At 52.4% G+C, this 15,668-nt stretch overlaps 1 protein-coding gene and 1 long non-coding RNA gene across 6 annotated transcripts in view; one reads left to right on the top strand and one right to left on the bottom strand.

The window, feature by feature from the left end:
* Positions 1-15,668, top strand: part of Kif1a (kinesin family member 1A) — an 89,356-nt gene that overhangs the window by 35,510 nt on the left and 38,178 nt on the right. For 2 of the 5 annotated variants that reach the window (XM_031368472.1, XM_031368473.1), the window contains exons 11-25: positions 1,113-1,188; positions 2,573-2,651; positions 3,527-3,669; positions 4,140-4,166; positions 5,404-5,537; positions 6,710-6,789; positions 7,072-7,147; positions 9,163-9,242; positions 9,664-9,770; positions 10,759-10,842; positions 13,449-13,629; positions 13,700-13,772; positions 13,952-14,045; positions 14,800-14,948; positions 15,287-15,465. In XM_031368472.1, coding sequence (XP_031224332.1) covers positions 1,113-1,188; positions 2,573-2,651; positions 3,527-3,669; positions 4,140-4,166; positions 5,404-5,537; positions 6,710-6,789; positions 7,072-7,147; positions 9,163-9,242; positions 9,664-9,770; positions 10,759-10,842; positions 13,449-13,629; positions 13,700-13,772; positions 13,952-14,045; positions 14,800-14,948; positions 15,287-15,465 — 1,562 coding nt within the window. Of the gene's footprint in view, positions 1-743; positions 1,032-1,112; positions 1,189-2,572; positions 2,652-3,526; positions 3,670-4,139; positions 4,167-5,403; positions 5,538-6,709; positions 6,790-7,071; positions 7,148-9,162; positions 9,243-9,663; positions 9,771-10,758; positions 10,843-13,448; positions 13,630-13,699; positions 13,773-13,951; positions 14,046-14,799; positions 14,949-15,286; positions 15,466-15,668 lie in introns of those variants that run through there. The other 3 variants (XM_031368474.1, XM_031368475.1, XM_031368476.1) reach the window with 2 other exon arrangements.
* Positions 7,994-11,681, bottom strand: LOC116088793. Its single transcript, XR_004118013.1, has 2 exons — positions 11,431-11,681; positions 7,994-8,325 (listed from the first exon to the last, which is right to left on the bottom strand). It is a non-coding gene; the product is annotated as an uncharacterized LOC116088793 (long non-coding RNA).

Raw genomic sequence — 15,668 nt, 5'->3', positions numbered from 1 at the left:
AAAAAAAAAAAAAAAGAAAAACCATTGTAGCAGTGACCCAGGCTTGAGAGAGAGAGCAAGCAGAGAGTGGTTCTAGGAGGTGGCAGGGATGACTGGACAGGGGGCACCAGAGGATAGAGTGAGAACCATAGAGCCATGGGGGACTGCTGGGCTCCTTGGCTGAAGTGGAAACAAGAAGAGCAACATATGACCAAGAAGTCAACATCAGAAACTAGAAATCTAAAAACCAACCAGAAATATTTTTTTTCCTCGTACTGAGTTTCCAAAGGCAAACTGGAAAGTGCCTGAGGTGGATGAGCTTATTGGGGAAGGGCCCTCCTACCTGTTGCTCGTTGAGAAGTCAGTGGCGCAATTCTGAAACACACTTAGGCAGCTTGGCTTAAAAACGTTCAAATTTTCTACACCGGTGAGGTAGTGGAGCTCGTCCTGGGGATCATCCTAAAGAACAATGATAAGCTGTGTCTGTACCCTGGGAAATGTAACAACCCTTGAGACGTTATCTGTGTGCTTCCCTTAGAGGGGAGGCTCCAGGGGACAGGGGCTGTGTCTGCTGGCCACACCAGGTGCTCCACTAACAACTCTTAGACAAAGGCACCATAAACTATGAAACACTGAACAGTTACTTTGTATCCACAATTTACAAAGTTCGCTCTCTCACAGAGTTTCTGTAAGAAGCCAGGGTCAGGAGTGTGGAGGATGTCCGTGATGGGAGGAGGCACGGGGAGAACAGATTATTAAGGGAGGGGCTCAGAGTTGACTTCTGAGGGACAGGAGAGAGCTCTGAGAGACAGGAGAGACCGGGTGGACATCTTTAGTGGCAAAGGCGTTTCACCCCGCTCAAAGTGGGGTTGCTGTCCTGGCAAAGCAGAGGAAGACATAGTGGCCAGTGATGTCAGAATTCCTGGGCTTGAGTCCAGCTGAATAGCCCAGACACAGCAGGATGGGTGAAGCAGAAGCTGGAAAGAAGTGCTAATGTAGCCTTGAGCCCAGCCCAGATGGAAGATGTCTGGAGGTGGCACCCCAGGATTCAGGTGACGTGTGGGGTGGCACTAAGAACATGGTACTTACCTTCATTCCAGTAGACTCAGGGTTGACCTTGTATGTCCCCACAGAACAAGAAAAAGAAGAAGACAGATTTCATCCCTTACCGAGACTCCGTATTGACATGGCTTCTCCGGGAAAACCTAGGTGAGCGCACACCAATTCCCTGGTCACCGGGTTCTAACTTCTACTCTGGGCTGTACCCATCTCCTTCTGGGGAAAAGAACCATTGCTCAGCCACAATGAGGCCTCTTGCCCTTTCTGGGCAAGTCCTAAGTAATCCGTGGAAGGGCCAGCTGGCTCGTAGTATAGTCTGTTCATAGTGCAGCCCTTCTGGACAAAGGGGGGCGAACCAAAGCAAGTCTGGGGCCCAGGATGACCCTAGGGAGCCACAGAACGAATGTCCTAGTATCTCCCTACGTGAGTGGACTTGCTTGTGACACCTGAACACGTTCCCACCCTTCTCTGGACCTTTAGTTTTGCGTAACAGGGATGTAGCATAGCTCCTGATTCCGAGAGCCCTGCTCACCTGCTGGGACATCAGGAGCTGACATTAGTCCTCTTGCTGCCTGAGTTCTGAGTTTGGAAAGACTGATGGAGGGATGAAGACTTTTGGGTGTATAGCACGGAACCCATTCTTTCCACAATAATCTTAGGGTCCCCTCTGGATACATCACGGCTGGAGAAACTGACACTCTCCGTGATAAAGTAAATTTTAGGTGGGACTCTCTGGTACGTCACAGCTATCTATATTGAGATCCAGCTCAGGCCAGCATCGCATGTTATGGAAGCCCTGACTATATGGGAGCATGTAGGGCCACATAGGCCCTAGTGAGAGGATAGGAGGGTTGTCAGAGTTACCTGGTCCTTCACCTGAGATGAGGCCTAAGCAGCAGACCCCTCACAGGCCCACAGCCAGTTTTGGTCCTGGAGGAAGGTCTCAGGGAGAATCCCCTGATAGAGCCGTTCTTAAGGGTCTGAGCCAAAGCCCCTCTCCCCTCATGGTCTCCGTAGGAGACTCACCGGAGAGCCACACCTCAGGGATGTGCCCCAAAGGACACAGTTCTCTGAGGTCAAGCAGACAAGGGCACAGGCATGCTTGGAGCAGGGACACGTGGCAGTCCTGCAGACTGAAGCAGGTGCAGTGAGTAACTCTGTCAGGACAACTGAGCCAACTGACCCCACAGGATTCTCTATCCAACACTCAAACCATGAGCAGCCTGAGAACCACTGTTTCTTCCTCTAGTGATTACGCACCCTAAGCTAGGAAACTGATGTTAAGTATCAAGAAGGACAGTATTCCAAGTGGGAATGATAAAAACAGGTGGGAAGATATTGGCCCAAAATCTTGGAATAAATACCAAAAACAAACAAACAATGCTTCACCCCCCCCCCACCCCCAGCTCTCCCTGGCTTATCTCTGCTATGGAGGAAATGTTGGGAAGTGGCTAATGAGAAATTCAGTTTCCTCCATGGCTTCATGTGCTCCACCTGTGGCTGCCTAGTATACGAAGTGGTTGTCTTCCCATAGGTGGCAACTCGAGGACAGCCATGGTGGCAGCCCTGAGCCCTGCGGACATCAACTATGATGAGACCCTCAGCACACTGAGGTATGTTCTGCAGGGGGCCCTAGGGAAAGAACATGTCCTTCCATGCTTCAAACTAAAAACATCAGTAAGTGGGTGTTCTTTCAGGGAGCATTCTCGGGAACACAGAGGCCAGCAGTAAATGTTCCAGAGTGCCAGGGTATTTGTGGGCTATGTATTATTTTATATTATATCATACCATATATTATCCTTATTATATTATATGTAGTATACGGTAGTATATATTATCCTTGAGGATACATTTCAGGGCTGCAGGTCACCGAGAGCTCTGTGGTCCGGTAGCCGTACTTCTGGCTGTGGGAGTAGAGACTACTTTAGCAAATGAGGTCCAAGTAGCTCTCCCAAGATAACCCCACTATGGTCTGGGCATCCTGGGCTGGGAAGCCTGGATGCAGAAGGCCGCTTCATTGATTGAATTGGGGATGCTTGGCCTTTATAGTGTATTCACTTTCTGTAGGAAGTGGAGCCTGCGATGTTCACATGTGCTCTGGGATGGCAAATAGCATGCTGATCTGTGACACCCATGTGTGACCATTCTAACAAACACATGCATTTTTCACTCCCGTTCTAGATGTGCCCCCTTACCCTGAACTATCAGATTCAGGTCCAAGGGTCTCAGTATGGAGTAGAACTGTATTCTGAGCCCTGGGTTCCTGCACTTGCCTAGATAGACAAGGCAGGCTGGGCTATCCCACTTGTAGGTCTTCCCTGGTCTGTGGCTCCAGAGGCTATCCCCTAGGGCAGTGGGGTGAGTTCTCATTCTGCTAGCCTAGGTCAAAGATTTTCTCCCCAGCTGCTTGCCAGGTAAAGTTCTGAACACCCCTGGGCCTTTCAATGTAGACCTAGCCCTCAATTCCTGCATCTCTTTTGCTGTCCAGGTATGCAGACCGGGCCAAACAGATCCGCTGCAATGCCATCATCAATGAAGACCCCAACAACAAACTGATTCGAGAACTGAAGGATGAGGTGACCAGGCTGAGAGACCTGCTGTACGCCCAAGGTCTTGGAGATATCACTGACAGTGAGTGTCTGTGCCAGTCTACCCTGGGTAGGGCAAGGTTCTCAGTCTGAGGGATCTTTGGGGCCTCATGCCCTCTCCCCTGGGGCTGCCTCCTACTCATTTTCTGCTGGCTGTAGCCATAGTTGTCAGGAAGTGTTGAAGTTGTCCTGAGCCTCATCCCTCCTCCAGCTCCTGGGCAGAATGCCTTCAGGGTGGGAGGCCTGGGCAGACAAGGACAGGGCCAGGTTTTCTGGCCTTGGCCTGGATGGATTGCATGGTTTGGGTTTGGAGCTGGCCCAAGCAGGCCAGGGAGTGTTTCCTGGAAGCCCACAGGCCAGCTGCAGTTTCTGGGATTTTGGTGGGTCCTATATCAATACACGGAGGAGTCCTTTATCCTAAGCTATTCGCTCTGTGAGATAGGTACACGGACCCTTGGGAGACAAACGGCTCTGTTTCTCTGTCTCTTCCTCCCCTGCCTGCCTTCCCCATAGCCAACACTGTGCCTGGAGGACCCAAATGTGTGTATTCCCCACTGCTGCTCTGCACCCCCTGCTTTCATCCCGGCCATGGGGGCCACAGGGCAGCACGGGTGGGGAGGGAGACCCCGCTGCCTCTTCTACCTCCCCTATTTAGGGGCTGTAAAGAGACAGTCCTCCCCCATCAGAGTACCTGCTGGTACATGGGGGATTGCATCTGCCTCCTAACCACATTCCTGGCTCATTCCTGTCTGTGTGGGAAACTGAGGCAATAAGTAGGCAGAGCGCAGGCAAACGTGGCCAGGGCTGGACTCCTGAGCGTCCATGGGCCTAGAAAGGTCATATGTGAGAGCCCGAGGATTTGGAGGCCCAGAAGGACGTACTATCATGGCTTCCGGCCTAGACTTCCCTCTGCCTGCTCCTGCTCCAGTTATCCCCACGTCTGGGTCCCTGGAGCGTAGCAATGGTTGCTGCCGAGTCCTGCCCCACAGTGTCTCCTTCAACCTGAGGCCTGGATCCTTGGGGTTTACCTCCCCAGCACCCCATGCTGCCCTGTGTTGGCTGCCGCTTTGCTGTGTGTCTGCTTCTACTGGGAAGGGCCTGGCACCTCTCCAGGTGTCACAGCCCCAATCCCCATCTTTAGGGGGTGATGGAATTCTGGGGTGGAGGAAGAGTTGGGGCTTCCTCAGGGGTGTCGTTCACGCACCTTCTCTGGGTTGTCTTTGGGACTATTATGGGTTCGGTGGGATGATGGAGGCAGCCTGGCCTGCAGCAGAGGCGCAGCCCATCTACAGAAGATGATAAGGGAACGCTTGGCTGGAGGGTGGAGGGAGGGATGCCTGAGTGAGCTTAGGTGAGCTCCTGGCTTCCCTCGCAGGAGCAGCTCTGTGAGGTGGCTAGCAGGCATGGGCCTTGGATGTAAAAACAGCCCGAGCCAGAGAGAAAGTGGAGTGGAATGTGGTACAGGGGGGCTGTGGATGCTGCTGAGGGAAGAAGAAAGGGCCTGTCAGTCAGGCAGGCAGGTGGCAGGGATGAGGGTAGCAGGAGACCTCGCATGCGTTTGTCCCTGGCAGCTGGGCCAGGCTGCTACGCCTTGCCTGTGTTTCCCATATCTTACCTTTCCCCGTCCCCGCCTCTTGCTTTTTTTCCCCAACTGCTTCCCCCCCCCCCTCCTTTCTATCTCGCCTTCCCTTTAAGCCTTAGACATATCCGCTCGAGAACTGTAGCTGTAACTGTGGTGGGGCAGAGCTAAGCCAAGCCCCTAACAATCTCTCCACAGTGACCAATGCCCTGGTGGGCATGAGCCCCTCATCTTCGCTCTCAGCCCTGTCCAGCCGTGCAGCCTCTGTGTCCAGTCTCCATGAGCGCATCTTGTTTGCTCCAGGAAGTGAGGAGGCTATTGAAAGGCTGAAGGTGAGAGTTACCTGGTCCAGGGCACTCCTGGGTCGGTGATGGCCTTTGGGACAAGGTAGACTTAGAGAAGTGAGGGAGGGACTCTCGCTTGTGAGCTCTGGGACACCCTCTCCCAACCCCTTAGATACAGCCTCACCTCCCAGGAACAGAGTAACATACTCATGGAAGTCTTTGGCATGGAGCCACCCTGGTATACTGTGCCAGGCCACCCACTGCAGCCAGAATAGCTAGTGCGTCCGGGCATCAGGCTGTATGAGGTTCAGATTCTGGGCAGTAAGTGCCTTTGAAGGTTCTTGAAGCTCTCTGGGTGACTTGGATCCTGAGTGCTAGGGAAGAGCGGCTCCAGTGAGGAATGCCAGGCACAGGGTTGGCACTGAGTCTTGAAACTGGGTGAGCTGGCACTGGTACAGGAAGCAGTGGCTTGTGCAGTGGCTGCGATAGGGGTGCCCTACTTCAGCCCCACCCCTGGGATGCCATTGCGGGTCTCGGCAGCTCTACCTGGCATCCTGCAGGGCTGTCCTCACCAAGAGGGGAGGTGGGTGTCCACACTGAGCCCCTTCCTGGCTGGCTGTTCTCCCTCTCCCATGTATTCCGTGGTCCCCAGTGCTAGGCTTGGCTAGCTTTGTGTTTTCCAGCCTCATGCTCCCTCCGAATGTAGCGTCTCCTGCACAGAGAGCCCAGACCCTGGGGGCACTGAGGGACCAAGGAGGCAAGGGACAGAAGCTAGTGTGAGCGGTCATATAGGGTGACCAAGAAGCAAGGAGCATAACGTTCCAGGGGTCAGGGACAGGTGACCTACTGGAGACTTGGGGGCCCACCTGAAGTATGGGGCCCCTCTAGGACATAAGTGGGAAGGAGCCCAGGGACAGTGCCATTGATGAGAAGGGCTTGCATACCCTGGGAAGAACTGTTCAGATTGGCCGCTGCTTTCCAGTGCCTTGCAGGGGTGTCTGTTCTCTCTTCCCCCCTTGATTTGTTTTGAGATCTTTGTTCTGGGGCATGTTCACGGGAAGAACCATGTCACCAGAATCTCACACACTGGGATGGGAGGTGCCTGGAGTTTGAACCCTAGCACTCTGAAGTCCCTTTCCTGGCTCCCTGGCTCCTTTGACATCCCCCACCCACGTGCACACACGCCCTGGGATCTCACTGTGCTCTGCTTCACTCCCCAGGAAACAGAGAAGATCATTGCTGAGCTCAATGAGACCTGGGAGGAGAAGCTGCGGCGGACGGAAGCCATCCGGATGGAGAGGTGAACAGCCTGGAGTCGGGGCAGCGTAGGAGCATAACATTCCAGAGGGGACGTTACCAAACCCTGGGGGCGGTTACATTCTGGCCATGGGACATATGTGTGCCTGTCTAACCCAGGCATCGAACCTGTGGCCTTGGGTACTGGAGGTTGAGGTCAATGCAGTTCCACCAGTGGATGCTGCTCAGATCCTACTGATAGTTCCTGGTTGGTTGGCGGGTCGGATGGGGTGGGGCTCGTCCTGGAAGCCTCTGAGCTTGCTCTGACTGCAGCTCTGTCTTCTAGGGAAGCCTTGCTGGCTGAGATGGGTGTGGCCATGAGAGAAGATGGTGGCACCTTGGGTGTGTTTTCTCCCAAAAAGGTAGGAGCTGGGCCATGGTACTGTGCCAATGTGGTCAAGGTGGCACTATCTCTGATGGATGACAGAGCAGGAGGGGTGTTCCTGGGGGAGAAGGTGTAGCTGGGTGGGGTTCTGGCCCAGGCATGGGTCGGCCTTAATCAGACTTTCTGTCATGTAGTGGGTCATCCTGGTGGCTGGGTAACATCACATAGGTCTCTGAACTGCTTGAGGTTTGGACGGAATACCGCAAGATTAGAGCAAAGATTTGGGAGGGATGCCCAGGCCGGAGAAGTGAGTTTTTGTGGATCTACCTCCTTTCTCAGTTTACACTGCTCCTGGAAGCTTCTGGTCTTCCTTCCCAGAGCAGCCCCAGTGGCTGTAAGGTAGAGAAGCGAACGTCCATGAAGATGGCACTGGTCCCCAGCCATAGTCAGTTTCTAGGCCTCCTTTGCTTTAAAGAAAGGCTGCCTCAGGGGAAGCAGAGTTAGAGTCTGGGCATCTGAGAGCTAGGGCCAAACACCTGTTGGACAGCCTCCTTAAAATCTGCCGTCCTGCCTTGGAGTGAGGCTGCTTGGGAACAAGGCACCAAATGACAACTTGAGGTGGCAGGTTGGGGGATAGAGAGGGGCAAGTGTAGGTGTCCCTGTGACCACTAACCAGGCCATGCAAGGCACCATAGGCTGCTGCACTGAGCACACACAGAGGGGTTCACTCAACTTGCCCAAATGTGAAATACATGATGTCCGAGAGCCTTTTCTAGCAGCATACACATCCTAGTCCATTGTACCAAGTTGTTCCTGGATAGACTAGTTGAGGATGGCTATTGCTGTTAGCCAGGACCCTATACTCCTGTTCAAGGGTTTGGACTTTATAGTTTACTATGGCAGTGGCTCACCCCAGGGCACCCTGAGGGAAACATGAAGCCACCCCATCCTGTTACCACTTCCCTGTTATAGGAATCCTTGCTTGGGATATTGGTATAAGATGGTTCCTGAAAAGCTTGTTGGGGAGGGGCCCCGGGCAAGAATGAGAGGGGACAGGAGGCAGAAGGCACTTATTAGTGGGTATGGGTGACAGGCGGCAGACATCGTGACCTGGAGCTAGGAAGTTAACATACAGGTCCTGGGTATCTTGCAGTAACTCCATCAGTTGGTTCTTTCCAGGCCTCCAGGGAGACTCTTCCTTCCAGGGTCTTCATCCTGCTTGGTGATAGTTTCATTGGAGAGCCTTCAGTTCCCAGGCTGTCCTCTGGAATGAGCTTTCTGGAGCCTAGAACTCTTGGCACAGAGTACAGGGCCAGCCCTGGAACAAGCCTGTGCCCTACACATCCAGGCCCCGTCTAAGGGTTACCTTAGATTCCATCTAAGCTTTACCTGGGGCCTTGCAAGAACTAGGGCTGGAGAGGTGGCTCAGTAGTTAAGAGCACTGACTGCTCTTCCAAAGGTCCTGAGTTCAAATCCCAGCAACCACATGGTGGCTCACCTGTAATGAGATCGGATGCCCTCTTCTGGTGCGTCAGAAGACAGCGACAGTGTACTTACATATAAAAATAAATAAATCGCAGACCGAGTCGAGGTCCTGAGTTCAATCCCCAGCAACCACATGATGGCTCACAACCATCTGTACAGCTACAGTACTCATGTACTCATATACATAAAATAAATAAATAAATCTTTAAAAAAAAAATAAAAAAAAAAAGAACTGAGAATGATGTCTCCCAGATCTCCCCGTAGCCAAGCTCCCCACAAAATACTCATACACTGGTCCCACGGAACCTCCTATTATTGTCAAGACGGGCTGGGTCTGGGCCCAGAGCTTTCTTTGCCCTTCATTGTTCCTGACAAGGGGCTTTGACGTTGGCGTGCCCACTAAAAGTTCCCCGAGGAGACCTGTCCTCCGTGTCTCTTTTCTTCTCTGTCAGGATGGGAAAGGCACTATGTCCCCAATAAGCCCAGGTCTAGGAGAGTAGAGGCCAGGCAGGACGGTCACTGTGAGGATTTTGCTCCTAAGAGAGCAACCCTTCTGTTTCTCTCCAGACACCTCATCTTGTCAACCTGAATGAGGATCCTTTGATGTCTGAATGCCTCCTTTACTACATCAAAGATGGCGTCACCAGGTAGGGACTAGATGGAGGGAAGAGTCACCAGTTGAGGGAGTGGAATCACAGGATGAAGGAGCAAATTGTCCTCTCCTGCCAGCCTGGGTCTAGTGGGTCGGGGAGTGTGGGCCCCTATTCTCACATTCTTGCACTGCCCCATAAGAGCTGAGCGGGCTCTCAGTCCTATGTGGCCTATAGTGCTTTTTCTAAAGTGTCTTTGGGGGCCGTCTGGATTTCCCCAGAGCTACACTGGGGGTCCCTTGACTACCCTCACTTCCCCATGTGTGTATTCCCATAGCACATACAGCCTAGTATTTAAAAACATCAAAAGAAACAGTTGGGCATCCCTGGGTGGCTGCCCACAGGAGTGAGCCAGCAGAGAGGGTATGCTGGGGCTCTGCTGACCCAATTGCCCTGCTGCCCCACGATTCTTCAACAGAGTGGGCAGAGAAGATGCAGAGAGGCGGCAAGACATCGTCCTGAGTGGACACTTCATCAAGGAGGAGCACTGCATCTTCCGGAGCGACTCCCGAGGAGGCGGAGAAGGTAGTGTTGATGTGACTCCCCCCGCACCCATCCCGATCGAATCCTGTTGACCATGCTTCGGTGAGACCTAGTGGGACAGCCCTGGCTGGGAGGGGAGGGCACTAGCCATCCACCCAGCTTCCCGGCTCTAAGTGGATCCTGAATCATGTTCCTGGACGGGAACTGTGTGACTCTTGAGGACAGCTGAGTGGCACCCTCTATGAGTGAGGTGTTTGAGAAAGGCCTGGTTATTCCTGTGGCCAAGCTGCTGTCACTTTGGGGAGCAGGGACATGGTGGGACAAGGGGAATGTTAAGTATGTAGTGATGTGTATGGGCAGAGGGACAGGGAGCCACATGCATTGAGCCCACTCTAGGGTTGAAGTAGTTTTGAGAGCATGCTCTCCTGTTGGCTGGGGAGTGGCTGTCTATTTTCTTTGCCTGCCCAACACTGCCCTACAGAAGATGGTGCTGCCTCAGTGCAGGGCCTGCTGTGATGATGAGAAGATATTGTCCATGCCTCTGAGTTCATAGTCAGTGCCCAAGGCAGAAGGCATCTGAGCATCCTCGGGCCTTTAAATCCATTACTGAACCCCTGTCCAACTTGGCTACCTTGGAATGGTGGCCCTAAATGGTGCTTGGGACAATTGTCACTCCTAGATTTTCTGGTTCATAAATCCCATTTTCTCTCCTGTGCAGATGAGTCAAAGAGGTCTAGGACCTCTTGGGGACATGCTAGCCACTATTACTTATATCGCCCACTTATAGACCTAAATAAGAACCCGAGGAGACAAGCCCAGCATTGCCTCCCTAGCCTTGGCTTGGGTCCATCTGTCTCTGTCTTGATATTTTCTCCGTTACTAAGTGGCTGGGACCCTTGGGTTCCTCTAAGGGGTCTTAGTCATGATCAGATTCTGTGGCCAGGAATGAGGAGCTTGTCTACCAGGGGCCAGGAGAACTGAGCCACTGAAATAATGATCTCTTACACTGCCCCTCTTCTCTGTCTTGTAGCCGTGGTGACCCTGGAGCCCTGTGAAGGAGCAGACACCTATGTCAATGGCAAGAAAGTCACTGAGCCCAGCATCCTACGGTCAGGTATGAATAGGAGCTCTAGGGGACTGCAGGGTAGATGAGGCCTTTGTGCTCATCCTCTCTTGGGCATGGTTTGCTCCCAGCAAAAGGCAGCTCTGCTATGGGCACTGGCTCAGCCCCTTGAGACCTTTTAGTCCCTACATTGGGCACTCAAATCCTAGAGTCCCTGTACCTGAGACCATAAAAGCAGAAGAGGCCAAACTCACAGAATACTTGGTTAATGGTGTGTGGGAAGTTAGGATGGGAGGTCCTGAATGGCCACATTGATGGCTAGGCTCAGGAGAGAGGACAGGAGATAGACAGGTACCTGGCCAAACTATGGTATTACAGAGCAAGAAGAGTGAGAGAGATCGACACCATCACATCCCAGTTCCCCGGGATTAAGTACTCTAAGGAGACACCTCCAGGAACTGATTTACAGGAGAGTCCGTGGCCGTCAGTTGCGGTGACAAAGTTCATGACAGAACAACTTAGGGGAGGAAGGATTTCTTTTGGCTCAGTTTCAGAAGCTCATCCCATGCCGATTGCTTCAGGCCTGGGGCGAGGCAGGGCATCGCTGTGGGAAGGCATTGGTGGGACAGAGCCACTCACCTCTTGGTAGCTAGGAAGCGAAGGAGAGAACGAGAAGATTCTGGGAATAAGACACTTCCTCTACTTCCTCCAACAAGCCCCACTTCCTAGTCACTCATCTATTATGAACTCATCAATAGATTAACCTAGCAATGAAGTTAGTACTATCGTGATCTGACCACCTCTCTGTAACACCACTGGCTGGGCTCTAGCCTTCAACCTATGAGCCTTGGAAGGAGAGGCCATACTGAACTCCTGGCTTTCTCCTCCTGTGTCTATCTCACAATGCAAAGTGTATTCCATCTGTCTCCAAGAGTCTTCACACACTTAAAGTTCCATCATCACTGCTTAGGAGCCCAAACGTAAAGTGTCCTCTTAGACTTGGGGCAAATTTTTGTGGTGAGCCCTTAGAAAATCAAAATGGTAATTGCATACTTCTGGGATATGATGAGCCAGGGTACACATTCCCATACCGAAGGAGAGACAGAAAAACAACAAGGAGGAATGGGGCTGAGGCGAGATAAAAACCCAGAAGGGCAAGGGTTAAGTAGCTCCATGTTTAGAAGCCAGGGCATGTGGTGATATGATGCTTTGGAAGGCCTCTCCAGCTGCAGCCCACAAGGCTTGGCTTATTTCCTGAGATGGCTTTGCTTGTCACCCATGGCTTTCCTCAAAAGACATTCTGTGTTCTTGGCATCTCTGGTATCTTGGAATCTTCACAGCATCATGATCTTTACTTTCATAGCTTTACACACTGTCTGCTCAAGGGTTGCCTTGGGGGGATGGTAACACACATGTACACACACACACACACACACACACACACACACACACACACGTAGCTCTTCAGAACTTCCTCTGAAGTTTGGAAACTTCTGTGACCATATAACTCTAATGGTCCACACATCGCAAAATCAGCATCACTTGGACAATGACAAGTCCTACGGCCAGCTTGAGAAGTAACTAGGCCTGCTTGTTCAAGGCTATAGTGGCCACTGAATGTCTGGATAATTGGATACAAGGAAGAACTTACTAAGACAACCTTGCATGCACACCCTCCTTGGCTCAACTTTATATGTGCTTTTGCATGTTTTTCAAATCTTTCTCTTCTGGTCATTGCTCCACACATTTACTATAAACCTGGCTAAAGGCAACCATTCAAGCCCATGCCACTGCTGTCTGGATGCTAGGCCGCCTTGAAATTTCTTCCACCAAACTAAATTAGTCCAACACTTTGAAATTCAGCCTCCCACACAGTCTTAGCACCTGGATGAAATGTAGCCATGTTCTTTGCCAGCATGCCATGGGAATAGCCTCTAGCCCTAAGTCCCGATAAAATGCTGGCTCTCATTCGAAACCTCACGAGCAGTCTTTACATCTGCTTCAGTGCTCTAATCCTTTGGACTTCTGCCAGAATTAAGCTCTCCTTGTGCATCCTGGGGCTTCTGTAAGCCTGTGTCTCTAAAATTTACCGAATAGAAAGCTTAAGCCAGGGCTGGTGAGATGGCTCAGCAGGTAAGAGCACTGACTGCTCTTCCGAAGGTCCTGAGTTCGAATCCCAGCAACCACATGGTAGCTCACGACGACGACCCATAATGAGATCTGACGTCCTCTTCTGGTGTGTCTGAAGACAGCTGCAGTGTACTTATTTATAATAATAAATAAACCTTTGGTCCAGAGCAAGCCGGGTGGATGGGAGTGAGCAGTGCTGACCGGAGGAAGCAGAGGTCCCAAATTCAATTCCCAATAACCAGATGAAGACTCACAACTATCTGTGCAACTATCGTGTGCTCACATAAAATAAATAAATAAATCTTTAAAAAAAAAAAAAAGAAAGAAAGCTTAAGCCACATAGTCAAATGGCCTATTACAAGGAGAATGGTGATTTGGAGCCAGGTTTGGGGATGCTGGATGCTCTTCCCCAGATGGATGGCACTGGGATACCTAGGTTCAGGAAGTGCCTGCACCCCCCCTCCCTTTGTCTCTCATCCCTTGAGGGCACCTGGAATCCAATAGGTTGGTTTGCCTCCATCTCCCAGGAAACCGCATCATCATGGGAAAAAGCCACGTGTTCCGGTTCAACCACCCTGAGCAGGCCCGGCAGGAGCGTGAGCGAACACCTTGTGCAGAGACACCCGCCGAGCCAGTAGACTGGGCTTTTGCTCAGCGGGAACTGCTGGAGAAGCAGGGCATTGACATGAAGCAGGAGATGGAGCAGAGGTGAGGCCTAGGGTCAACCGCTTGCCTGCCATGTCTGGTGGCCTTGTGTTCACCTGGTGCTCTTTTACAGGCTCCAGGAGCTGGAAGACCAGTACCGGAGGGAGCGGGAGGAAGCCACATACCTGCTGGAGCAGCAGAGGCTGGTGAGGATGCCCACTCAGATTTACAGGGCTCTATCTGCTCGAGCACACTGGGAGAGTGGACCTCTGCTCTTCCTGGCCAGCCTTTCTACTGGACTAGCCTCTCTCTTGCTCTCTGGTGGGCCGGCATGAGGCTGTCTCAGTCTCCATGGTGGAGCTACAAGTCCTGACTATCTTTTCAGGACTACGAGAGTAAGCTGGAGGCCCTACAGAAACAGATGGACTCCAGGTACTACCCAGAGGTGAACGAGGAGGAAGAAGAGCCAGAGGATGAAGGTAAAGGACTCTCGAGATGGCATGTCTCCCACCAATGGGGCCTGAAGAGAGCAGGCCTGAAGTGGCTCACTGGAGGTCAACTGGTCTGCACTTTGGCCCTGGGAGATAAACCTCATTCATCCTGGGTACTACCGCACAGGCGGTATTTGAGAGGTTGTTCCAAAACAAGTGACCACGCATCTCACACATTAGGCCACATGTTTGCTAATGGGAGTGGGCCAGAACTATGGGAGCTGACGAGGGCTCACCCTGTTCACTATGTGTTCTGTGGAGCCCACCCAAGACCTCGTGGTGGTGCTCAGAGAGGCTTTGATTTTCAGCCTACTAGGGAGGCTCGTTTGGGGAGCCTACTTAATCTCTGGGTGACTTGGGGGGGCCTTTCCACACTGCTTGCTTGAGTGGGTTTTTCTGCTGGTGCCCACTTTCGCCACTCCAAGAGGAATAGTGTGAAATCAGGAGGAACACAAGCGTTGGGGCCCCAGCTCAGCAGGGGAGGGGCTGTTCAGAGGCCCTGTCTGGGAAGAGAAGGCCAGAACCCAGCAAGTCATTCAAGTTAGCCTGCCCTTCAACATCTACATCTGACCATGGTGGCTATGGAGGGGCTATGTGTCATTCAACAGACCACTCCAGCTAGAGTGTGGACTGAGCACAGGGCATACTCAGCTAGTCCTGTGGCATGTTGACTTTTCAGAGGTCAGGTGATGGTAGGCTGTATGGTGGCTTGCTTTCATGCCCCACATGGCTTTTCCCACAGTCCAGTGGACAGAGCGGGAGTGCGAGCTGGCATTGTGGGCCTTCCGGAAGTGGAAGTGGTACCAGTTTACTTCTCTACGGGACCTGCTGTGGGGCAATGCCATCTTTCTGAAGGAAGCCAACGCCATCAGTGTGGAGCTAAAGAAGAAGGTGGGACCCATCAGAGGCCGTTTCCCCATGGGTGATGGTCGAGTTGCTTACAGTCGCAACTCAGTACTGGTACTCAGTTGACCCTAGCATGGACTGGGTACCCAGCATGAGTGGCTGAGGGAGGCACTGAGACTGAGTGAAATAGATAACCTTGTTGGCTTTGCTTGAGAGTCAACAAGCAGTGGTGGGGGAACAGCCCTTTTTCAACAGTTGGTTGAACAGCTTGGTGAACTATGGAATATAGAGCTGAGCTCTCAGGGGGATGGAGCGAAGCCCCCTAGGAACCTAGCTTCCACTCAGCACGGGATGGATGAACGGTCATGTTCTGCCCCTGACAGGTCCAGTTCCAGTTCGTCCTCCTCACAGATACGCTATACTCCCCACTGCCGACAGACCTCCTGCCCCCAGAAGCTGCCAAAGACCGAGAGACACGGCCCTTCCCCAGGACCATCGTGGCAGTGGAGGTCCAAGACCAGAAGAATGGGGCCACCCACTACTGGACACTAGAGAAACTCAGGTGCAGAGGGTGGGCGGTGAGGTGGACGGTGGGTAGGGCTATTCTCTGGGGAGAGAAATAGGCTGGGCCCTGCTTCACAGCAATGCCACTGCGTCTCCTGGTCCAATGGTTTTGTTCTGGTACTGAAGGAGCATTTAGGCAGCCGAGGGGCTTGGAAGGTGGCTTAGCGTCGCCAGCCAGGTCTACACCAAGGGCCTCAGAGA

The sequence above is a fragment of the Mastomys coucha genome, unplaced genomic scaffold (assembly GCF_008632895.1).
Source record: "Mastomys coucha isolate ucsf_1 unplaced genomic scaffold, UCSF_Mcou_1 pScaffold14, whole genome shotgun sequence".
NCBI classification, from domain to species: domain Eukaryota; kingdom Metazoa; phylum Chordata; class Mammalia; order Rodentia; family Muridae; genus Mastomys; species Mastomys coucha.
The sequence above is the reverse complement of the archived record's forward strand: the minus strand, read 5'-3'. Positions and strand labels throughout refer to the sequence as shown.